The sequence below is a fragment of the Hordeum vulgare genome, chromosome 3H (genome assembly GCF_904849725.1).
Source record: "Hordeum vulgare subsp. vulgare chromosome 3H, MorexV3_pseudomolecules_assembly, whole genome shotgun sequence".
In the NCBI taxonomy this organism is placed as follows: Eukaryota; Viridiplantae; Streptophyta; class Magnoliopsida; order Poales; family Poaceae; genus Hordeum; species Hordeum vulgare.
Window position 1 is genome coordinate 525,508,834 of NC_058520.1, and position 26,762 is coordinate 525,535,595.

Sequence of the window (26,762 nt, forward strand, 5' to 3'; positions counted from 1 at the left end):
AATGGAAAATAATATAAATTGCAAGGAGATGAGACTTTTGATTAGGAACCCGATAGATGTTGATGGTGTCTCCCCGACAACGACGTTAGAAATTCCTTTTGATGTCGCTTAAACTACGACGATATTTTCCCCAAAGAGGAAGGGATGATGCAGCACACCAATGGTAGGTATTTCCCTCAGATGAGACCAAGGTTATCGAACCAGTAGGAGAATCACCCAAACACTGTGTAGACGACGCCTGCACACAAATCACAAAACACTTGCAACCCGACGTAAGAGAGGGGTTGTCAATCCCTCACAAGTAAAAAGATAGATAGATTGATGATAGTTTTGATGTATAGATCTCTCGTAAACATGAAATAAAATAGGTAACAAAAAGGTGCAGCAAGGTATTTTTGTGTTTTTGATAATATAGATCTGAAAATAAAAGTTGCAAGGAAAGGAAAAAGCAAATAACAATATAGATTTGAAAGTATGTGATGATAAAATAGACCCGAGGGCCGTAGATTTCACTAGTGGCTTCTCTCAAGAAAATAGCAACGGTGGGTGAACAAATTACTGTTGGGCAATTGATAGAACAACAAATAATCATGACGGTATCCAAGACAATGATCATGTATATAGGCATCACGTCCAAGATTAGTAGACCGACTCCTCCCTGCATCTACTACTATTACTCCACACATCGATCGCTATTCAGCATGCATGCATATAGTGTATTAAGTTCATGGAGAAACAGTGTAATGCAATAAGAACGATGACATGATGTAGACAAGACCTATTCATGTAGGAATAGACCCCATCCTTTTATCATTAATAGCAATGATACATGCATGCCTTGATGCCCCTTCTGTCACTGGGAAAGGACACGTAAGATCGAACCCGTCACAAAACACCTCTTCACATGACAAGATAAATAGATCAAGATGGCCAATAAAAATCCAAATATCAGAGAAGAAATACGAGGTTATAATAATCAAGATTGGATATAAAACTCAAGGCAAAATCTGATCATAAACTCATTGTTCATCGGATCCCAACAAAGACACCGCACAAAAGCATTACATCAAATAATCTCCAAGAGGCCATTGTATTGAGAAACATAGAGAGAAGAAGCCATCTAGCTACTGCCTACGGACCCGTAGGTCTGATATGAACTACGGACGCATCATTGGAGAGACACCAATGAGGATGATGAACCCCTCCGTGATCGTGTTCCCCTCTGACAGAGTGCTGGAATAGGGCTCTAGATTAGATCTCATGGTTCTGGAACTTGCGGCGGCTGGAATTGTTTTTCATTGATTCCCCTGGGGTTTCTTGATTTTTGGGGTATTTATAGAGTGAAGATGCGGTGCAGGGGGGCACCAAGGAGGGCACGAGGCACCAGGGCGTGCCTGGTGGCTGGTGCCCACCTCGGGCGGCCCCTCTGGTATATTTTTGGCCGAGTGGATGTCTTCTAGCCCCGAAAAAATCACCAAAAAGTTTCGCTACGTTTGGACTTCGTTTGGTACAGATTTCCTACGAAGTAAAAAACAAGCAAAATACAGCAATTGGCATTGGGCACTATGTCAATAGGTTAGTCCCATAAAATGATATAAAGTTGCTATAAAATGATTCTAAAACATCCAAGAATGATAACATAACAACATGGAACAATCAAAAATTATAGATACGTTGGAGACGTATCACACTCCGCTCGAGAGCCCTAGCCGAGCCGCTTCCCGATGCATGCGACTAATGCATGTTCAAAAAACAACAATCCTTTTGTCCGCCCACCTACATTAAACATGGGAGAATGCCGAGGAAACTGCTCCGACACCACCAGTCCGCCAGTCTCCCACCCACTATTAACCACATCATCGGTTGCCCTACCGTCCACCCTCTATTTAAACCTCATGCCCGACCAAAGCCGCATCCAACACCCCCCGCTATTTTTCTTCTCTCCGCATCACGCGTGTCACAACCTCCTTGAGCCCCAAAGTCATTTGGGACATGCTCTCTTACTAGCAGAAGCAGGAGATCACCTCCATTGCAGCCAACTCGCAGTCGAGCAGACAAACATATGCCAATGTTGCGGCTGCCTGTGTGGAAGAGGAGGCCACCGACAAGCCAACGCCCCCATCCTCATGGGTCAATACCGGCATCACAATGGGCAATACCCATGCTCGTTACATTGAGATGGTGTTGAAAGAGTGGCGGGTTGCGTTCCGATAGGCACATGCCGACCAAGAGTACAACGTCCGCCTCCTAAAAAAGCACCTGCGTGCAGAGGAGCAACTCGCCGCTGTCCCGACCATCGTGCGAGATGCGGACGTGGGCGAGCAGGAGGTGTTGCTCTAATCCTTCCCAATGGCCCGCAATGTGCACCGCGACCACTTCTATTACCGCATCCATCAAGAGGAGTTAGAAGCCACCTTCAAGGAGATTGGCGAGGCAAATGATGAAGTGTACGAGAAGGATGAGTATGAGGACGAAGTTGCTAGCTCCAGCGCGCCGCGCCGACATGAACTCCAAAACGTCTGTGGGTGTTGCCGGCAGCAAGGAAGAGTAGAGCATGGGAGGTCGTCAACTCTCGGGTCCCAGGAAGGCCACCACTCCTCCCCTTCCATTGAAGCCACGATTGGCGGGCTCATCATCGTCACACGATTAGCTGCAATCCGGCTGCGAAGGCAGAGCTTCATTTTCGGGGTTCATGGTCGATCAGACATGAGATACGGGAGACGACAGTCAATTTATACTAGATTTAGAGTCTGGTCTAGTTTAAATATGTCCAAAACCATCTGATTTTACGTAAAAATTAAACACACACACACACAAACAAACACACACACACACATATATCTATACATATATATATATCAAGTTTTTAGATATGCATCAAATTTGTTCAATTTCATTAACTTTTGACTAAAATGCAACCAAACATATGTGGCTAGATTCGGATGACCGACTCCCGCTCGCATACCGATGCCCCAGTTTGGAGATGGATGTTGTGTTCGATTTACGGGTCCGTGTTGAATATGTTTTAGAGCATCTCTAGTAGACCCCGTATAATGCCGCGACCCACAAAATAACTGTCAAAATACAGATCGACACGGAAAATTCTGCCTGAGCAGACCCCGCAAACTTGTCCGACCCATAAAAAATTTTGTAAGACGCGGCAAAAGTTCTCCCTCAACGTGGAGATTCACGGGGTGGGAGGCCGACCCGAGCTCGCCCCTTATTTGCAGTGAGATTTGGCACGAGGGAAATTTCTACACGGCCGTTCCCACACCCCTCCTCCTTGGATGCCATTGCCCCTCCACCGCGCGCTCCGGTCCATCTTCCCCACCATTCTTCGCCGCCATGGAAGCCTCCCACCTGTCCCCCGTCACCGTGGAGGTCGCGCACGCGCAATCCCCTCCGACGGATCTCGTCACCGACCATGTCGCCCAAGGCACCAATGTGCTTGCCCGCAAGTGGCTGGGCAGCGTTGTCATGCAGGGCAGGAATCCGGCTGGCCCCACCAGAAAGACACGTGCGTCGGGCGCCGCCTCGACTACGCGATTTGCCCGGCCGCCAGCGAAGAAGGTGAGCAAGGTTTCGGGCGTGAAGCGGAAGAAGGTTCCTACGAAAAGGAAGGCGACTTCGTCCACTCCCTCCGCTCCGGCGAGATGTTCCCCGACGATGTCGTTCAACTACGCTGCTTCCACCACAGGCGAGGTGTTCGATGAAATTACCGGAAGGTATGCATCTTCGATCCTTCATTCTTGCTTTGCTTTTCGCCATTGTGGTAGCTCGTGACTTGATTCCACTCAATGTAGCGGTGATTCGAACAATGCCGCTGCCGAGTTCGTGAACTTGTTGGACACCAAGGTTGCCGATATCAACAAAGCCTCGTCCATTGATTTCAATTACAATGAAATGGAGGGTGGTGTGGATGATCACGGTGCTGGCGATGAAGTGGATGAGGCAGATGAGGGGGCGTATGAGCAAGCACAAGCAATAAAAAGTGTGAGATCAAAGAACTACATGATCTTGGAAGACCAAATCTTGATCAAGGCTTGGAGTGCGGTGCCTATGGATGCTTGCACGGGTATGTCTCAAACCTCCAAGAGATATCCACAAAGAATCAAAGATCAATACTTCCGCATGATAGCCACGCATCCCAATAGGACACCATGGACCTTTCGGTCACTCGAAGGTCGTTGGGACGTGATCAAGCCGATATGTAGCCGTTGGGCAGCTTCCTTGGAACAAGTTCGCAATGCACCTCCAAGTGGAACCGTGTAATCTGACTATCTGAGTTCGTTTTCACATCCCAAGTTGTGCACATCATTTGCATCATATGAAGTGATTGCATCATTTGACTTTGTTTTAATTGTGTAGGACAAACTTGCCCAACAACAATACAAAGACTTGGAAGCTTCTGACGGCATTTTTTTAAACTAGAGCATTTTTGGGATATGCTCAAAGACCGCGACAATTGGACGTTGATTGACAAAGAATCCCCATCGAAGAGAGGTTCACTTACGAACATGGATGAAGATGAAGATGATGATGGCCCAAGAAACTTGAACAAGCCCGATGGTGACAAGAAGACAAAGGAAAAGATCAAGAGGGAGCATGAAGCATCGAGTTTGCGGGACAAGATAGATGGCATGCTGTAATCAAATGAGTTGTTGCTAGCGAGGACATTGGAGACAAAGAAAGAGTTGGTCGATAAGAAGTAACAAGAGAAGCATGAGAAGTGGCAATTGCTCAAGGACGAGGGGTTGCGCAAGGCGGCCATTGAGGAGGGAAGAGCACTTGTCGTCGAGAACAAAGCCATGTCCAAGCTTCTTGCCGAAGAGAATAGGATCATGACATTGAACTGTGATGACATGGACGACATCAGCAAAGAATAGCATGATATGGCAACGAGAGACATCTTGAAGAGGAGGATGCTTGCGTCGGCCGGTGCGTGTTACAGTGCCCGCGATGTTTTCTCATCGGGATTTGGAACCAATGTCGCCGATGATTTCGGTGCCGGAGTTGGAACAAGTGTCGACGATGGATTCGGGAGCGGCGATGACCTTGATGGATGTGGTACGGAGTGTAGAGGGACCAAGATGATGAAGGACGTTGTCGTCGTTTTTGCATGAAGTCCTTTTGCATTTGTCCTACAAAACTATGCTTTTATTTGCGCGCGAACTATGTTTTAATGTTTGAATTTAAACTCATTTGTCGGAATAGTTGTCAAATTCGTTTATCAGGTTTTTTGGTTTGCGGGTCGACGCGGCGGCACCCGAGCAGACCCCGCACAGCCGACCCATAAAAGTGCACCTTCTGTGAATATCATTTTTTACGGATCCGTTTTGCGGGGTCTGACTATGTCCTCGCCCGCGCACGCGCATAAAGCAATTTTTTCGTGAACTTTAAACGCATTTTGCAGATCGGCGTTATACATGATCTGGTAGATATGTTTTTATGAACTAACACAAATGCCCGTGCGTTGCACCGGGTAAAAAAAGCATAACCGATTCATATATCATTGTGCGCCAGTTTTTATATCTTATTTTACTAAACATCTATGTTAAAGTTAAAAATGCAAATTTCTATCAGATGCAGGTAGTCATAGTAGACCAACAGAAGGTTTTCAGGGACGATGAGGGGCAGGCTGTCGATGAAGCTGTGGAAGTGCCTCACGTTCTCCTTCTCCAGGGTCATGGGGTCCATCACGTCGTCGTCGCCCGTGAGCACCCACAGGTCCTTGGGCTGGACTCTCTTCAGGCTTCCGCGATAGGAAGGGCATGACTGAGATCTTGTGTACGTGTAACCATGACGCATATTAGATATGCGGTTTGATGTCATTTGCAGCAAACAGATAGCACAACAGAAAGAAGATTCTCATATGAATACCAAGTTCTGAGCACATTGGTATACCCAAAACTCTTCCTTTGACACATAATATCCGTGTTTTCACTTCTCACACCCCATTGAGAACAGCTTACTTCACACAAAACAACAGTCTATATGCAGCTGAAATATATACTCATAACACTTGCAGGATGTTCTTACATCTTAGTGCCCTTATTAAGGTTTCAACCTGGGTTGCCTACCATCATATATGATCCATTACTTACGATCGAAACAACACCCTCCGTATCAAATTATAAGAGCATATGCCTTCAGATTTCAGACTCATAGGTCATAGCTAACAAATAGCAATTCTGCTTTCACCCAATTCTATCAGACAAAACCAGTCTAAAGGATGTTGTAAACAAAGCATGTGTACATATAATACCAGGTCATATCATATGAGAATTTCAGCAAGCACGGAATAGCTAAATAAAAAAAACTTTAAGCAAATGGAAATCCAACGAACACAGAACAGAGAATTCCTCACCGTTCACATAACAAATAAGGTCGAAGAAGACATGACACCTGCGGCCATAAGGATTGCATCTTCTCAAACATGTCAGGTCCCTGACTCATGTCGACCAACCTGTAATGATTGTTGGCCCACCCCTAGAGCTCAGGTGAAGACCAAAAATACATCTAATCCGGTTAAACATGATCATTGTTTATTCCTCAGCAGCATTTGCACATGGACGAGAAAAAAAGATCAAGACTTCGATACATATGTGATCTTAAATTTCTCGGGTAGGACTAAATTATTTGAATGAATGAATGTACTGGATCAATCCATTAACACTGACAATTTATTGGATGCATGGAGTATCTATCTAGTAGGATTAAACAACTCAGTCTTTACTGATTGATTAATTAGTGAATTGATCATTTAACTGAATCTTTGCTGACACATAACCAAAGGTATTATATGTATTCACATCATTGGGCCTTAAATCCGCTAATAATATGCAAAAAGAGAAAGGTCCTCGTAAATAAAAAGATAGAGAAAAAAAGCTTTTATGAACATTTCAGGTATGAGTCTAAAATTACTGAAAAATCTGTCAATGCTAGTAAACAAGAAAGTTCACTAACATTAATGTACCAGTAAAGGTGTAATGTTAAATCTATCCCCTTTTTGTTGGATATACCTTTCCCACACCCGGGCTCCTGACAAACATACTGCCTCTTGCCGTGTACATGAGCATGCTTACTCAAGGCAACCGCATCAATTCTAGTCTTACTGAAGTTGTCAAGCTACACAGGAAGAAGATCTCCGTGGTGCGACTCTTGCTCCGATTGAAGTTTTCCTGCAGGTTCCTGTACACATCCACTCAAGACAGGCAATCAGAAAATCTGGTTAAACTATCCAGTGTGGGCGACGAACTACACAGGATAAGATAAATTTTGCTCTAGGATCCACGATAACATGACCGATAAATCATAAAATTTGATCTCACGAGGATAAACCAGATAGAGCAAATGTTAGCACATGATTTAATTATAACAATATTTTTGTACCAAACAATCCTCTCAAGGTTGGGAACTGTCCCAGTTTTGAAGGTAATGTTAGCTATGACACCGTCATCAACTACCAACAACTTGAGGCTCTTGAACTCTCCATCATTGAATGTGAGCCCGCTTCCGGCATAGGTATTGCGCCGAAGCCTGAGGCAACGCATAGATGCAAGCTTGCCAAGGATGTGTATATAGTCTTCCCCCAGGTAAGTCTCGCTCAATGTTAACTTGGTAAGTTGATCAAGCTCTGCAATCCACAAAAGGAGCCCACTTCTAATGCCACTAATGTTCAGGCTCTAAAGAAGTTTTGGAGGTGAAGCTAATGGAAGAGTATCCTCTACTTTGGGTGGTTTGTTCATCTGGATTGACAAGGAGCGCAGGCAACCGTGTAATTTTTCAATCTGTTGGAATAGAACACCCAAGCCACCTTTCTCAGCTGAAAGAATCACACCCAGTTTACTCAGCTGCAACAGATGACCAACATCAGTTAAATCATTAACCTTGCCGGGAGCTTCAACATGCGACAGTGTCTCCAATTTTTCCATTTCTTTGATGCCTCTGGGAAGGCGCACCGCCACAATCAAATCCTGAGACCCATCGAAGCTGTTGCCGGAAGACCCTTTTGGGCCAGAAAGCATATGCTTTAGCACTCGAAGCATGAGCACGCCACGGCAAGAGCGATCCCCGCCACGGCAAGAGCGATCCCCCTTTGCCGCCTTGGCCGGGCGTACGTGCGCGCGCTTGACGGAGTCACGGGCGATGCGGCCGGCCGCCACGCGCCGCGATGGGCCTCTTTGACGGCCTCTTCTCCGGCCGGCGCCACGACGGCGTGAGGATGAGCAACGCGGTGTCGTCGGCGGCGGCCATGGCCACGGACGACGCGGCGTCGGCGTCCGCGTCGGTGCAGCAATGCAGCGGCGGCCTCCCTCCTCTCTCGCCTACCGTCGCCTCCGTCGTCCATCGATGCGCGCAGTCCGTGTCCCAATCCGGCGGAGGCGACGAGCGGGATGAGGTGTGGCGGCGACGGCGCGAGCGGGATGAGGTGTGGCGGCGGCGGCGGGGGAACGGCTCGGGGTAAGGTTTGCTCTCGCTCGCGTGCGGTCGGGCCATCGCGAGGCGTTTTTCTTGAGATTCACTGTTACGTGTGGACCGCGGGTTCAGCTATCAGAAACCACATGAAGTTTTTTGCAAAAGTACGACGACGGACCACGAAGCAATAGGTGCTTTATTAATACTAGCAAAAGGGCCCGTGCGTTGCAACGGGTGAAAAAAATACCACACGCTTTTAATTTTTTTATAATCATTTTGATTTATTAAAATAATAAGCTAACTAACTATTGTAGTCAGTCATATCCTATTTTGTTGAGAAATCAACCCGTCCATTGTTAATTCCACTATGATGAGAAATTGAGCGGGACAAGCAAAGCAAAACAAAGAGGCTACGTGAATTGATCAATGGACTGTTATCTTATTTCACTCATGGGGTAAAGAATGTGGGATCAGATGACAAACTGAAGGTGGTGTTCCATTCTCTCTCTACAACAGTGCGATCTTACATTCAATACATTCATTCATCAGCAAACAAATTTTCACAAAACAAAATTTCTTGCCGGTGCTTGGCACACGGTTGGAGGCATGGAGAGGGGATCTCACCAGATGATGAGTTCCTGTCGGAGGAAGGATACGATGAGGGGAGCAAGGGTTAGACGCCTCTATCTGACCATAAGGAGTCGTCGTTGCCGCGCCATAACCTCGGAGTTCTCCGTGTGAGCCATGGAGGCCCGCCTCCACCTGCAAGTACTTCGCTCCGCCGCGCCTTATCCGCGCGCCGCCGCCGTTCTGCATCGATCAAACGCATCATCCCAAGTCGCTGTAGCTATCGCGTTGATTTGATCGAGAAGTTGTGCTCGAGCACGCCGAAACGGGGGCAGCAAGCGGGCAGAGGTACGACCGAGAAGGCGGGTGGGTTGAGATCGGCAGCAGTGGTGGTTGAGGTCGGCGGCGGCGGCGAGTGGTGTGGCAGCGGCCTGGGCACAGGCCAGGGTGGACCAGGGTCGACGCGATGCGCTCGAGCGCCGCAACGGGGGCAGTGAGCGGGGAGAGGTACAGCCGTGGAGGCGGGTGGGTTGAGATCGACAGCGATGGCGGTTGAGGTCGACCGCGGCGGCGAGTGGTGTGGCGGCGGCATGGGCACAGGCCAGGGTGGCCCAGGATCGACGGGAGGAGGCGATGCGTACTTGTATAATTTTTGCAGCGAATCGTTTCTTTCTTTTGCGTTGCAGATAAATGATGGAGCGCGGGTTGAAGAACAAAAATTATAGGGGCTTTTTTATAATAATGCCGTGATGGGTTTTCTGACAGAAGCAATAGCCGTTTTATTATTAGGTATAGATTAATAGGTAAAGATACGCGTGAACAAAGAAGAAAGGGATAGATCCCATGGAGACGAGTGACGCAAGCGCGGACGCAATGAAACGCAACCACCGGTGGGTTTCTTTTGGGGTTTGCGTCCTTGAGCGCGAAGACGCCAGCCCGGCTGCATCCTGCATGTAGGCCTTGACCGGACCAAATCCAACCTAAGTACCTAGCTACTGTAGTTGCTTATATTCTACTAACCGTACGTGCACCAGATCCAGTCATATTAACGTCACATCGATGGTTGGTCAGAGAAGTCTATCCAATGTATCGACAAACAGTAGGAGAGGAGGCTGCTGTAGAGTAGAGTGCTCCTATTTTGTTCCGCCGTGCACGAGGTGCATGAATCGGTGCAGCGCTACAACAGGGGCATTCCTCATGGCATGGCATGTGTCGATGCGCGTAACGTCTCTTGTTGTGCCGCCCTCAGGCAAACATGACGCCTTTCTTCAGGGGCCAGCGGATGCGCAATGACCCCATAATAACACTGGTAAACTAACGATTTCTTCAGCCTCACGTATCCGGGCAAACTCTTGAGATTACCTAGCATCGAGCACTTGTGCAGTGGACTTTAGAGCAACACCAACACACCGATCCAAACGAACGATGCTTTTGTTCGCTTTTTATCCGTTTGGATCAGTCATTCGCTCGGCATTCACCTTATTTAATATTTAGGTTGACAGTGCGTCCAACACTCGCGACTCATATTTACCGACGTGGTCGACTGACCGTTCTTTTTTAATAAATATGCACACATTTTATATTATTTAACAAAAAGATATATAAAAAAATAGCATAGTTTTACAATCAAATAAAACATAGTTTTCAAATAAATAAATATAGTTTTACAAACGGAATAAAAATTAAATTATCTCAAATACATATGAAAAAAGATACTTCTATTAGTTGCCAATATGATCTCACGTATGCTTAACCAAATCATTTTGCAGTTGCATGCGAGTTTTTCAATCACGCGTTTCATAATGAAACTGGATGAACTGTTCAAACGTTGCCGGTCCTCCATGCTCAGGCACAACATTCTCACCGTGAAACTGAAATCCTAGATCGTAGACTCGCACATACGAACGTATTCATCAATCAGATCACCGGGCACTCCGTATGCAAGCATCCCGATGGTTGCAGTGTATTTTTGATAAGATTAGAAGCCAATCTTTCCAAGGGCGTCCTCTTTGCGCTCAAAAAAGTCGACCACCCCCTCTCTAATATGGTTGAAAACATGCCTAGTCATACGGAAAAGCTGCCAAAATTTCTGATGTTTGAACAACGGGTTGGTTGTGTCAAAGTAGTCCTTCCAAAGAAGGAAATGACCGCTCTCTCGGTTACGATTCAATGCCGGAAGGTGTCCCGGGATCAAGCCACATAACAACAACCGCTGGCTATTAAGGTGGTGATGGACCAACACGGCAGCCAAGATCTCCTCATCATCATCGAACGAGGAATCATCGGAGTCGCAAAGGAAACTATGAAAAAATAACTCGTCGGTGGAGTCCATTTTGTACCTTGGCAAATTGTCGAACAGCTTGCGGGCGTTATCGAAGGAGCTGGCCGGCGAAGAGACGTGCGCCTCCCTTGGACCAGGTAGCTGGCCTAGAGAACTCCCGGCGGCGAGACGGTGGTGGCGGCGAGGTGGTGATGTTGGGGGAGGTGTGTCGGCACCGACAAATGGGAGGCGGCTATGATGCGACGGAGGTGGGCGAGGGTTTTCTATTGATATGGGGCGGGAGAGGATGGTCAATGTGCCATCGACTAGCGGGTTAGGGGAAGTAGTAGGTGGGCGCCACACGCATCTCTCTCGTGTCCGCACCGACGCAAATCAGGTTCAAAAATGGGTCGGCAGGCAGACGAAAAGCGGACGCGCATCTGTTTGGGTCGGCCCGTCGGGCTGACTTTTCTGTCCGCCGCGACCCAAACGGACCCTCGCGGACGAAATGAGTCGGCATGTTGGAGTTTCTCTTGGGGCATCTCCAACGCCAACCTTCAATCTCATACGTTCGGACTACACGATACAAACCACGACAGCCATCCAACAGGGGCCTGTATCGGCTCGTTTGGCTATTCGGATGCACTTTCTCCCGCAAAGTGGGGAGATGAGGGGGAATTGGGGGGAGCGGGAGTCCGGGCAGCAACCACTTTGGACTGTGACACCCGAGACCAACTAAATTCGCTCTCATGTCCCATTTTCTTTCTCTCTGTCATTTCTTCCTTTACTTTGCATTCGCATCCATCACCTCCATTGTCGTAGTTTTACCTCTCCGACCCTCAGATGCATTGCCGGATGTTCGCAACCAGCACCGATGTTTTTGCCGCCCTTTTATGATGACATTGTACTCCCTGGAGTCGTTTGTATCTAGGTACACCCCGCCATTCTATGGACGATCTCCATGGCGACAACCATGCCCAACAGGTATTCGGTCAAATGTCAATGAGCTTATTTTCGAATGACATGTTGCTTTCTCATAGTAAGAAGGATGACGAGCTACCCGACCATGGAGAATGAGTTGTTCTGCAATGCGTGGTTGATCATAACCGTTGATTTTATAGGCAGGGGCAGGAGGCCTTTTGGCGGCAAGTGCATGAATAGTTTCATGAAGGAAATCACATTGCGTCCTACGACATGCATATCATCCATGATTGCAATGTGAGGTTGTTATCGTATCGATGTTACGCCATCTAGACCATCGTCATCAAGTTTTTCACGTAGTTTCTCACCTGGAGACAATATGGCCATGTCACGCGATAGAAGAGGAGATCGTAAGTTTTGCTTCTTCTTTCCTAAATTGTTGATTTAATTATTCATTCACTCAATGTTACTATTCGCATTGTGTAGCCTGTGTGTTACCGTGATGTACCACAGACACAGGGATGACCATTTAGATACACACACTGTTGGATGAAGCTGAAGTGACAATTTATCTGGGGTGACATGATCGTTTGAAAACTTGTTGAACATCGAATTTGGAACATTGTTGTACTTGCATGCTATGTATGGATGATCTGTGCTATTTTGTTTCCAAAATTTGATGAATATCAACCGGTTTGCATGAGTTTCGCGCTAAGTCAAAACCCGGCTTGAAATGTATGCGGTCAGCGCTGGATGTCCAACTCTCGCATTCATGTCCGTGGACGGATACCGTAGAAGTTTTTGGGTCGACATTGGAGATGCTCGTAGACTTATCTGTGAAGACTCCACACGGTCCGACAACATGCCTGAGGTATTCCAGTTCCTGGACGTGTGAAGGAACAAATAGAGCATTTACAAGTGGATGTCTCAAACCGTTCTCAAATTTCCGGGCAAACGGACCGGTCACTGGTCACTGATTAGTAAAAAGAATCTGACCTATTTGTGCACCTCAAACCGGCCTCAAACACCCAAGCTGTCTGGCGCCCCTCATATATAGCCGAAATGTAGGGCGTAAATGGGGCGGCCCGCGCGTGTCCTCCACGTCACATTCCGCCGCCGACCCCACTCCGTCCCCACAAAAAAACAATCTAAACCCTAGGTCAATTGACTCTCCTCTCTCGCTCCATCCCCTCTTCTCCCCTTCCTGATTTGGATTGAATCCAATGACCCTGGCAAGATATCGAGCTCCGATAGGCGCTTCGGCTCACACATCAACGCCGATGAGGAGCTAGCTCCCTCATTGCGATGGAGCGGTCCAAGGTGGATACGGGAGGGGGAGGGGCAACTCAGCAAGTGACATGTCGCCGCTTTCATATCGGTGTCATGCAGATGCCAGAGCTGGCCACTCCCGGCCCACGTACAACTACGGGAGTGTTGCACAATCCTCGACGCCCCAACGTAGTCCCTTTCCCCCATGGGTTGTTGCCCAAAAGGGCATCGGTGCGTGCTAATGCTTGCTCTACCAGTCCAGAGGTGCACATCAAATCACAGATGCGTCGCCTTCATCGGGAGGTAGCAGATAAGGGAGAGGGGTGCGACACATCAATCGGTGTGCCTTCACAGGTTGTTGACGGTGCCCAACGAGGAAGAGCAACTCCTCGCTTGAGCCTATTGCTGGCCGCCGCCGACGGCGGTGTGAGACGCGTGCCGGCTACGGAGGAAGAACGCAAAGGCGCTCCGGGTTGCCATTGGGCAATCGGAACACAAGGCACGAGGCAGCAACATGACAAGGCCGTCAGAGAAATGAAGGGGGTCATTGTCATCTCCTCGTCCTATGATGGCGACGACCACAACCCCACCTCCGACGACTCGGACGATCCACCACCTGCCATGAGTGCCTATAGTTGCATCGACGACCGGAAGAGCAAAGGCCCAACGAGGAAGTGGTGAATCTCACCCGTCTCCGTCATTAATTTTTAGTTATTTAGTACTCCAGTTAGAACATGTCTGTCATGTTTGTGGATTATGTAAACTTTGACTAACTATTGAAGATCCATATTCATGTCCATTCATAGTTTGTGCGATGATCTACGTACTTCTATTTATGTTGCATGCTTAGTATGGGTATAAGGTATCACACATGAGATACACAGGTGAGGAGGACGCAAATTAAGAACTGTTAGGTCGTTGCCCGGGCGCGTCCGTGGGCGTTTGAGGGACCGGATTTGGTGACCGCGGTCGTAGATGCTCTTCCTATCCTTGACAAAGAAATGCTTGTGGAACCTACTCCCCTCCCTAGCTCGTCTGTGCCACTCCCATGAGTGGTCGTGTGGGCATCGTTCTTCTCCACCTCTTCATTCTCGATCTTCCCTCTTTCCTCCTCGCCGCCACCGCAGGGCAACGATGGGGTTGTCCTTCCTCCCATGCACGATGGAAACATGGAACGTGGAGGACCGACATGGATGTGGCGCTAGGCGTGGAGTGCGGTTGCGGGGCTACGCGTGGTCGGGCAATAGCGCAAGCATGATGTCTGCATGGCGATGATGGGGGTACTTGTAGTGGGAGCACCGCAAATCTAACGAGTTGGCGGCCATGGGCGACGACCTCTCCATGAGCACAAGGCATGGGCTGGGAGCTCATGTTCCCCACACCGTGTGATGGAAATCGAGCAATCACGCACTCTCCCACCTCGTTTGTGCGCTTTTGGGTCAATCTAGTGTGGGGCAGGGCGTCCTTGTTTGTAGTTTATTTAGTTTTTTATTTCCTTTTTAACTTCAAAAATTGTTTATGAAACCCAAATACGAAAATAATGTTCAGGATTTGGAGAAAAAAAATGTGAAATCCAGAAATTGTATGAATTTGATTTTTCATGAATTAAATAAATCTTCTTGGATTCCAAATATGTTTCCGGATTAAAAAAATTCACAAATTGGGAAGAGGTTCTTATTTTTGAAAAAATGTTTGGAAACTTGAAAAAGTTTCTTAGTTTCCAAAACATTCAAATTTTATTTTTTCTGAATGAATAAACAAACTTCATGAATTTAAGTTTTTTCTCATTTTTTAATTTTTTATTGAAATGCTCCTGTTTTTATTTAAATAATGAGTTTGGAAACTGGTGCTCTAATTCAAAAAATGTTCTTCAATTTTACAAAAAATTCCAAATTGCAAAATATATTCTCAAATGTCGACAACAATAATTGCAATTCAAAATTTATTCATGCATTCAAAAAATATTCATGGTTTTGAAAAATTGCTTTGAGAAAAAAACATTTTGTTAATTTTACATGAAATAATAATAATAAATGAAAAGTGAAAAAATGAAAGAAAAAAAAAGCAAAAAACCTGGTCTTGCAAGGTTCTAGAACCTTTCCAAAACAGGAAGAGGAGCCTTCCTAGTTCATCTTCCCTAATCGTAAATAGCGGGGCAGTGCGGTCAAGTTTTTTTTGTGTGTGTGTTTTTATGGATTTCAAAAAAGTTAAAAAACTAAAATAAAACATTTGGTATTTCAAACAATTCTGAAAATTAAAACTTTATTCAGTAATTTTGAGAAAATGTTCAAAATACAAAACTGTTTGATTATTTGAGAAAATGCTCATGATTTAGACTTTGTTTGCGAGAAATAAAGAAATGCACGGGGTTAAAAAACATGTTCGTGAATTTGAAAAATGTTCTTGAATGCAGAAAATATTCATGATTCGACAAATGTTCATTAATTACAAAAAAATCACAATTGTGAAACAATGTTCCGGATAAAGAAATCATGGAATAAAAATTACTCATGGTTTCAAAAAATGATCATAAATTCAGAAAATGTTCAGATTTTCAAAAATGTTTGGAAAATAATAAATTTTTCCGGGGTTAAAAAATTGTTCGTGAATTTGAAAAACAAATGTCCGCGCATTCAATTCATTTTGGGATTTATAGATGTTCGAGAAAAATAAAATGTTGGTGGATGCAAAAGTTGCTCGTGATTTTCAATAAAAGATCATGTAATCAAAATATTTTGACGATTTCAAAACTAGTCAAAATTTTAATGAAATTCATGCTTTTTAAAATATTTACAAATTATAAAAATGTTCTTTAAATAGAAAATTAAAATAATTTTAAAGGTCAAGAAAAACGTACGAAAAAGTCACGTAATGATTAAAACGAAAATGATACGAAATTGGTCGGCTCATGCAAGCATTAGCGGCGGCAGGGCGGTACGCGTCCGCTAAGGGTGCTTCTATGTCTCGCATTACAAAAGAAAAATGAAAGCCTCACCAGAATGGACCCACGAGATGAGCAGGTCAAGGCGCACGGAAGGACACAATTTTTTTTTCTTGTATACTTTCAAATATTACAAATAATTAATTTACAAAAAACCATTACATGCTTTTTTTAAACATTGTAATCATGTGTTTATAAAGTGTTAAACGTGTATAGAGCAAAACTTTCTCATGTATACAAAAAAATACTTTGTGTATGAAAAAGTTCATCATGTATTTAATTAATTTAATCTAAAATTTGTAAAAAATGTTAAAAACGTAATTGGAAAATGTTAAATGTGTATAGAAAACATTGACCATGCATTTGGAAATATTAAAAATGTATTAGAAATTTGTTAATCAAGCATTTAAAATATGTTAAACATGTATTCAAAAGATGTTGACCTTATATTAAAATATTGTAATCTTGTATTTAAAAAATGTTAGTGAAGCATTGAAAATGTTAAATGTGTATAAAATGCTTACTGTGTATTATGAAATAGTGACATTGTATTTAAAGTGTTAATTAATCATTTAAAAATGTTAGCATATGTATAGAAAAATATTGTCCGTGCATTAAAAATCCTTTTATTATAAAAATGAAAACATGTATTAAAAATATATATTAGATATATAAAATTAATGTACAATGTAGAAAAAGGAAAAAGATAAAGATTTTCAAAATATTAATCATGAAGTTCATAGTATTAAAAATGTTTTGAATGTGTATGAAAAATGTTGAATGTGTACACTTTATTTTAGCATGTGTTGCTAAAAAACCCAAAAAAATTGACAAAGAAACTAGGAAAAATGAAGAAACCCAATAAGAACGAGAAGGAAAAAAAAGGCAAAATAGTAGGAATAGAGAAAGCCGAGAAAGACACAAAGAAAACCAAAGAAAATCGATGAAAATGAACAATGAAACAAAAGAAAATTGAAGAAAGGAAGGCAAAAAACATTGAAAATCGAGAAAGAAACATAAAAAAACCCAATAGAAACAATGAAAAAATAATCGAAATCGATGAAAAGGCAAAAAAACAACACAATAAACAAATGAAGAAACAAATAAAACGAAAGGAAAAGCAAAAAAAATAAACAAAGAAACATGTACGTTCATCGTATGAGACTACAACCAATGGTTGTCGAACGTAGAGCGATCGAAAAACAAATGAACAAATGAGGTGGAATGATATCGTGCGAAACGTGAAATCGTGTCCCGACGGTTCCCTATCCCCTGCGTTACACAAGGAATAGTATTTGGGCCACAGACATGCTCGGGGACTAGCCTGGTTGATCGACGACAAGGTCGACTCTGGGCGAGGGCGAGTGCCTAGGGCCCATGCCTGTCTTTGCCCAGGATCACATAGTATATATATGGCCAAACAACGCAAAACATATGTATCGCTCGTTGCAAGGCATATTTGTTTCATCGCCTGAACGGTGCACATGGGCTGACTTGTGCCAACCTGATATGTATCGCTCATTAAATTAGTTTTTTCATATTTACATATCGTCAAAACGTTACACATGGTTGGATGGCTATAAGGACATCATGCTCATCAGAGTTCAAGTCTCAGATTTAACATTGATGCTCATATTTTTCTAGATATACTTCAGACCTTCCAACGATGTGTATTCGATGGGAGGAGACATCCCCGTCAATTACGAAAGCGTTTGTGACGACTTCGTCAATTTTAAGATGATGTCTCGGCTCAGCCTATTGAAGATGTTTACAGGGGTAGGATGTACGTGCAGTCATTTATAGAAATGATTGTATGCTAGTGTATCTGATTGTGCTCTTTTAAAAAAAGTCAAAATGATGATTGGGTCGTGTGAGCATAGTCTTGTTTCTCATGTATTTGTAACTATTGTGATATCCTTATCTTCTTACATACATATTACTAAACACACTCTAAGAGCTTTTCTAACACACCCCGTATAATGCCGATCCACGAAAGTCGTTTACAGTTCGCGAAAAACGGGTTTTGCTGGCCGGTGCGGGCGCGGACACACGCAAACCCCTTAAAACGGACCCGTATAAAAGGATATTCACAAAAGATGCTATTATACGAGTCGTCAATGTGAGGTCTACTCGGACGTCACCGTGTTGATCCGCAAACCGAATATCCCGTAAACCAGAATTACTCATCATGTGCAATATAAGTAAAATGTCAATATTACAAATACAATAATCATCCAAAGTATAATAATTATTCAAATCACCGTAGGAAACTAAATGAATGTCACACATGAATACAAAACTTGTCCCCTATACAAATCACACATGAATGTAATGAAAATGAATGAAAAAAATGAAATGTGCTACTGCGAGCTCAATGAGATCCTTCTGAAGTTGATAGTGGTTGTTTGCATTTTCAATCTTTCTATAGGTCTCAAAAAAGCTCTAATTCGGCTAGGATCTCTAGTTGGTTTGACAGGACTGCCCATATTATCGTAAAAGAACTCCAAGTTCATGCCTCTTTCATCTTCGAGAATCATATTGTGAAGAATAACATAGCATTGTCATGATATTTTCGAAGGATCGCTTGTCCCAAAACGGAGCAGGACAACGAACAATGGCAAACCTAGATTGCAAAACCCCAAATGCTCTTTCAATGTCTTTTCGGGCTGCCTCTTGTGCCCTTGCGAATTGAGACTCTTTCCTATTTTGGGGGTCTTTGATGCTCTTCAAAAATGTTCACCAAGAAGGGTATATACCATCTGCAAGATAGTATCCTTCTATGTATTCATGTCCATTGATAGTATAGTTGCAAGCTCGAGCATCACCGCTAGCAAGCCTAGCAAGCAAATGAGACCGTTGCAACACATTGATACCATTTAGGGTACCCGACATACCAAAAAAGCAATGTCAAATCCATAAACCATGTGAAGCTACGACCTCTAGCACAATTGTTGCATCAGGAGACTTGCCACAATACATTCTCTGCCATGCTTTTGGGAAATTTTTCCAAGTCCAACACATACAATCTATGCTTCCTAGCATGCCAGGCCAACCTCTTCTTTCGTTAAATGCCATCATTTTTTTGTGTGTTTTCCTCGTTCGGTGCCAAATATATTCAGGACTAAAGTCACGGAAAATCACTTTGACAAACCTACGCACTCACTCAATTGTACTATCTTCCCCAATGCGAAGGTACTCATCGGTATAGTCAGCCGGAATGCCGTATGAAATTACCCGCACAGCTGTCGAGATTTTCTGATATGCACTAAAACCCTTCAAGCCTGCGGCATTCCTTCTTTGAGTAAAATATTGACAATTGGCCTCGCAAGCTTCGACAATTTTAACAAAGAAGGATCTGCGCATACAATACCTTCTCCGAAAGAGGTGCGGCGGGTATGTTGGATTGGCGGTGAAGTAGTCTCGCATCAGCATCTCGTTGCCGAGATGGCGATTTCGAGGAATTCAAAGACGACCGACAGTCGATCCATGCCGCCTCTTTCGGTGCTCGTCTTCGTGCTCCTTCACGACAAGGGCCATCACCAAACTCTGCTCGCAAAATGTGAGAAGCATCGTCTCAACATCCGAGTCATCCGAATCTGAATCCTCGAGCAGAAACTTCTCGCACAGGCTCAAGTCTATCTCCGGCGGTGGCTCTCCCGCCGCCGTGGATTGGCGGATCCGGTGCAGCGGCTAGGCGAAAGAGGGCATCGGTGCCCCAGCTGCGTGATTCACCCCGTAGATGGCGGTGGACTGAAGGAACGAATGGCGGTGCGGCGACGAAAACGGGTGGGGAAGGGGCGCGGGCTGAAATGTCCGTCCCGTCAACCGCTTCCCTGGAATACACGACACCGTATAGGCGAGGCAAAAACCTGTGTTTTCGCGGGTCGGAGAGGGGATTTTGCCACGCCCTAAAAAAAGTTTACGGATCGGACGCGTTTGCGGGGTCTGGTCTGATAACATTTTCCGCACATACCCTTAGTTTAACGTTTATTTTGCGCGTCGAGACATTATACGGGGCCTGCTAGACATGCTCTACGCCTAGCACGTGTGTTCAGCTGTAGGCTACCGAACAAAGTCATAGGTCATCATGTTTGAGCAATACATCGGTACTAAACGATATCAGATGTAGTATTCAACATGTGTACACTTAACATATATGAACCCCATAGGAAACAACCACGCTGGATGAAAATACAGCCAAACGCACCCTAAGGCCGTGTTTGGATTGTCGGTGAAATTTTACAAACGTAAATAATTACAACTACATATTACCAGTGTCCAGTAATACACAATCGACAATATTTTCCGCTTGTAAACTCTCATGGGTGGGCAATTCCCTGAAATCCGGTACCTTTCTATGCTTCGCATTAACTATCTCCTCGAAGAGCAGCAATGCTACACGTACAGGAATATTGCACGAGTTTTACGGGCTGAGCTAAGGTGGAATGTATTGATTGGTGATCAAGATGAAGCGGGCCTCACCCCAAGAATCAGGGAAGGAGATTAGTAAGGAGAAAGACCAGTCCGTAAAACTCCTGTAAAAAGTTTCCGTACGTGTAGCATTTTTGCTCGAAGAGACAGATGGAGCACGAAGACGACGAGCTACCAGCATCCTCGGCCACCAAATCCTCCTCCCTTTCTCCACCATCCTCCTCCCCGTCGGTCAACCATCTGGTCTGCGCGCATGTCCCCGGTGGCACCTTTCACGACGGCCTAGTCCCCGCAGTACGCTGAGCAGATCTACGGCGCCAACGGGCTCGCCAACGCCGATGCCGACGCACCGCTCGATGCGGCTAGCCGCTCGTCGTTTTCGTAGGGCTCGCCTCCGCGGACCAGATCCGCGGCGCCAACGCCCACGTGCCGCCCGCCGGCCAGCTGCTCGTCGTCTTCGCGGGGCTCACCTCCGCTGGCCAGATCCGCGGTGTCAACAGGCTCGCCGACGTCGATGTGCCGCCCGATGCCGGCCAGCCGCTCCTCGTCTTCGCGGGGCTCGCCTCCGCTGACTAGATTCGCGGCGCCAACGGGCTCGCCGACGCCGACGCGCCATTTAATCCAGGTCTCGAGCGAGAGGGACATGAGGAAAACGACGGATAATGGTCTCTAGCGCATACCGGCCTGTTACAGGTGTAAATATGAAAACTGGTGTAAAAACTACAGTAAAAAACGACGTACCAAACACCAACAAAAAGTACATCCATTTTTATTTTACATGGGTATATTTCACCGGTGTATTAAGCCTCAAAACGACGAACCAAGGGGAGCCTAAGGTGCGAGAGAATGAAGTCATTGTTCTTCTACACACTCTCACAAACTCCATACTAAATGGGTAACATGCGTAATGGTGACTGGTGAGTCAACATGCTAGAACTAGATAAGAAAGTTTTCATTGTATCTGAAAACTAAAAACAAAAAAATCGGCAAACTAACCTAATAGCAGGTTAATACTAAAATAAACGGGAACCAGAAATGCCTAAGCAGAACAAACTACTGAGCTCTTCTCCCTCCATGAGGAGCAGAGCATTTGTCGGTGGCTCTGACGACGCCATCGTTGCCGGCGAGCATGAGGTACTTATCCTTCCTTGTGAGCATGGTGCATCCGTAGCCGAGCGCTTCCCCCATCTTCCTCTGCACGAGGTTGGCCAAGTCGGTGCTAGGCACCTCCCTCCCCATCGCCGCCGCCGTCGTGCGCACCCGCTCCAGGAACTGCACCGTGTAGCACATCCTCGGGTTCACCATGTAGTAGAGCGGGTCGAGGCACTTGAACCCGCCCGCCGTCGTCGCGTAGAACATGGCCGTCTCGACGGCGATGCCGACCGGGACGACGTCGTCGCTGAGCTCGGCGAACAGCGGGCTGAACCGGAGCAGGTACGGCTCACGGCAGGTGGTGCCCTCGGGGCAGACGACGACGAGGTCGCCGCGGTCCAGGAGCCGCGCCATGGCACGGCCGTCGCTCTCCCGGTCGCGCGTCAGCCGCACGGTGCGCCCGATCGGTGAGATGAGCTCCGACAGCCGGCTGAGGCTGTAGGACACGGCGCGCACCGGCCGGTCCAGCGCCACCGAGACGTACACCGGGTCGATGAGCGTCCGGTGGTTGCACACGAACAGCTGCCCGCGGCCGCAGGCGTGGCCAGGCGGGGCGCCCGGCCGCTCTCCCTTGAGCCGCCACGACATGCCGGTGGCCGCCAGGATGGGCGTGGAGTACCTGTACGGCACGGTGAGCGCGACGGCGAGGCGGGCGGCGCCCAGGGCGACGCCGAAAGGGAGCCACAAGAACATGGCCAGCGTGCTGCCGGCGGTTGGCCGGAACGCGAGCCGGCCGTCGTGGAACACCATGGCCTTCGGGTACTTGGCCCTTGGCAGCGCTTGCCACCTGGCCTTGTCCTCCTGTGTCACGTGGTAGACCTCCTGCTTGTGCGTACACCCCACAAAGTAAAGGGTCACAAGTTTGCGGCACAGGCACGTAACGCAGTACATGTATCAACGAACTACAGTAGGACGACACGTGAGAAAATAGTAGATAAATTTGTACGAGTTGGACATAATTCCCAACAGTTTCATGCAACTTTGCGCGGCAACTTTTGCATGTATAGTACGAATAATTAGGCTCGTCCGTGACTATGCACCTACTTGTGCATGAGACCAACTGTTTCATTCAAGAGGTGACATGTACTGCTTCCGTTTCTAAACATAAAACTTTTTATTTTTTTTTTACTAAAAGACTACATATGAAACAGAATCAATGAATTTATATTTTAAAACATGTACATGTACATTCGTATATAGTTTATAACATAATTTCAAAAAGGTTTCATATTTAGGACGGAGGGAGTATCATACTACTGCTCCATGGAGTACTTTGTTAGTTCAGGCGGGAATTTAATTATCACGATCGAGCTAGCAAAAAAGGTAAAGCAAGCATGTACTCCTACATATAAATGATTGCACGTTCAACACGTACGGCACCTACTCTTTTTAATGTCTGAATCGTGTGCACTTGTCACCTCGTATGCCTAATTTTGTAACTAGCTCTAGCTAAAGATGTAACGTTCTCCCCGTAAAAAATTGAATCTTTTCAAGACCCAGCATGCCACATGCTAAATTTCTAAATTAATAGAGAAATAAGTCTTGGTAATGCAGTAATCTTTTATAAATTAACATGTAATTGGATGATTAGAAGGGCGACGGTATTCCTTTTCAATCAGAGTTTAAGTATGAGATTTGACAGTAACGATGAGTGTATGTGCCAATATTTTAACATCTACGTCGTACTTTGTCCAAGAAAATACAGTAACCCTTCATATTACGTATTGATGACAAATTTTATATGTACTCGTGGCAAGAAACAAATAAGGATACACATACAAATCCGACGGCCTGCGCGTGTATTGTGCTAAATAAACTACAAATACGTTGTTAGATTTTTGACCATGACAAATCAAATATTTTTAATGTTCATTTAGGTTTGCTGATGATGGCAAGTTTAATACGTAAGCATGACAAATCAATCTCATTTCATTTGCAAGCTTATACCGTGCTTGCAAACTAAATTTGTTATTCTCACGCCAACATAAATTCTGATTTGCCATGCTTAAAAATCCGATGTCAGAATTGTAGTTAAGTTTTTTTTTTTCTATGATGTTAAAAATCTCCGAAAAATGCTCATGCATGCGCTTCCTATTTTGTAATACGCGACTATCCAATACGCACAAAATGCAAGTAATCAATAAGATAACAATGGTACAGTAGTACCTTGCAACAATGTGAGAGAGGATGTTGGAGAAACTCCAAGGAGCCAGAGAGGCCCACAGCATCGCTCTCCAGCATGATCTTCTTCTTCTCCAACGCCACCTGACCTTCCTCCTCCATGAGACCGGTGTAGAACCCACAGACCAACTTCATCCGCCTTCCGACCACCACGTCCGCCCCGAGGTATTCCCTCAGGAACCCCTCCGCCATCACCCTGGGCATGTTCGTCACGCACACCCTCCTCTTGGCGCCTCTCATCGCCTCGAAACCTTCCACGGCCACGTCCTCCATGAACCACTTGGGCAACACGGCGCGGCCGGCGTGGAACCGGCTCTCCGGTAGGCCGCAGAAGGCCGCCATGGCCATGACCCTCAGCGCCAGGTCGCCGCCGATGCCCACGCAGCAGAGGAGAGGGTAGAGGAGGAGGAGCACGGCGCCTCGCAGGAGCCCTCCCGCCTCCAGCGCCACCAGCATGAAGTAGGGGAAGAGGCCGGAGGGCGACGAGCGGAGGAGGCCGCCGTCGACGTCGACGACGAGGGTTCGCGCGGCGGCGAGACTGTCATTCGCCATGGGAACAGGGTGCTGTCGCTGCAGCGGCGAGGACGGGAACGCGGCGGTGGTGCTGCCGCCGCCCTTGCTGCTTGGCAGCCATGGCCTCCCGTGGAAGACGAGGGCGAGCAAGGTGGAGAAGAGCCTCTGTGGCAGCTTCTTCTTGGCCATGGTCGACGTGCTTGAGTTTGTTGGTAGAGCTAGCGCTCCCCCGGCCCTTCCCCCGCCGGGTGTTTAATATCACCGGTGGCGGCGATGGCCGGGCCGATCGGGTCGGGCTGGTTGGAGAGAGGTCGGTGTATGTATGGATGATGGATTGCCTCTTATATCGGCAAGGCAACTACAACGAACGGGAGCTCTTTCGTCTCTAATTGAAACGTGAAACGCGTCAACGTACGTACGTAGCCATCATGCATCGCCCATGTGTGAGACGGTTCGGCGAGGAAGCAATTGACCAGCCAGTACCCTCAACGGAAACTGCACGGACCTTCGAGACACCTACGCTACGTACGTACCGATGTAGTGATACGTGGGATTGTACATTGTAGTGCAAATTGAAATTGTACGAACGCTTCGGCCGGTCGAATGTGATCCGCACGCGCTGGCTTGTCTGTAATATTTTTTTGTTCAGATTTGCTATAACCGTGATAAAATTTGCTACAGGCGTTTCATATTTTTGTTACAATTTGTTCATTAAAAATGCTACATCCACGTTTGGTTGCAATTCTAGTTCGTTGGATTTTTTTTGCTACAATCGTGTTAATTTTTTCTATAACCGGCATCATTTTTTGCTTCAACCGTTCACTAAAAAAGTTGCATACACGTTTGTCAGAGTTGCAACCCAAGTTTACCGGATTATTTTGCTACAATCCTTATTTTGTTTTGCTACCACGCATCATCAGCTTTGTTTTTTTTGTTACGATCATATAGATAATTTTTTGCTATAATTATATTTTTATTGCAACCATTGACGAAAATTGCTGCATCATGAACGAAATTTGTTGTATTAAGAAAAAAATTATTGCATGGATAGATGCCTACGGTCTCGGCGCGACCGGCGCCGGCGCGCCCAGTAGCCAGTACTGGCCATTGAAATTGCCTTTAGTTGGTGAAGAAAAAGTAGCACGGACATCAGTAATCACTCTAGCTTTTGCATATTAGTACTGGATGCATCACGGCCACGGAGACTCAACTTGCTACTTTTCCGTCACGGAGTATAGCCTTTTCTTCTCCAGAGGGATGGATATTGATTAGGACAGCACGTACCTACACGACGTACGTGCCACACCGACCGGCCGGCGACTTGAAGTTTTCGCCATGGACGACTTGTATGTATGCACAGGTGATATGATGAGTTTGGAATTACGCAGCCACCTAGCTAGCAATCTACCTAACTGTACCTAACCTCCACTGCACAGCCCTTGGTCTCGCCGTGATCTGCGTTCGAACAGAGCAACGAGGCATCCCTGCCGCCAAAGGAGCCTAGACTTTTGAGTTGGTCTCAGGGATGGAAACGCAGCCGTGCCGCAGGAGCATGCACACGTCTACCAATTCTGGACAAACTCCAGGTACTACGTATGAGTTTTCCTCTCAAAGAGAGGAAGAGAAGAGAACCGAGGCGAAAGAGCCAAACCCTTCTGGCAAAGTGTTTGAAAATGAGTTTGGAATTACAGAGGCGTACCAGCCAAATGAGTTTGAAAATGAGAACTACAAACTCATTTCATTCTCGTACTTTTCTTGTAACAACCGATGGAAGCTCTACCTTTTCATTAAGAATTCATTAAGAAGAAGAGAACCGAGTTTCAAAAAAAGAACCCAGTTAATACGAAAAACGGTCAAAAGACAATACAACACCAACATAGAAACACCAGCGCTAGCCCCTAGGCTATGTATCAGTGAGTCAACAACTCTGTCATTTATGTGACTAGAGTCGACACCCTACAACACGACCCAGAGTTGCCGCTCTTGCTTACAACACCTCAGCAATGTACATACACCGAACGTGAGGCAGCGTATCAGTCAAGCCAATGGTTATTTCAACCAAGCGATCAAAATCGACACCCAACAACCCTTCTATGGAATCGCCGCTCC

General features: G+C 46.0%; 1 protein-coding gene across 1 annotated transcript; it reads right to left on the reverse strand.

The window, feature by feature from the left end:
* Positions 1 to 21,793: 21,793 nt before the first annotated feature.
* Positions 21,794 to 25,074, reverse strand: LOC123440404 (probable glycerol-3-phosphate acyltransferase 3). The gene is made up of 2 exons (XM_045116975.1): positions 24,126 to 25,074; positions 21,794 to 22,781 (listed from the first exon to the last, which is right to left on the reverse strand). Exons 1-2 carry the CDS (start codon positions 24,840 to 24,842, stop codon positions 21,861 to 21,863), a joined length of 1,638 nt encoding a protein of 545 aa, XP_044972910.1. The 5' UTR covers positions 24,843 to 25,074; the 3' UTR covers positions 21,794 to 21,860.
* Between the last annotated feature and the right edge of the window lie 1,688 nt (positions 25,075 to 26,762).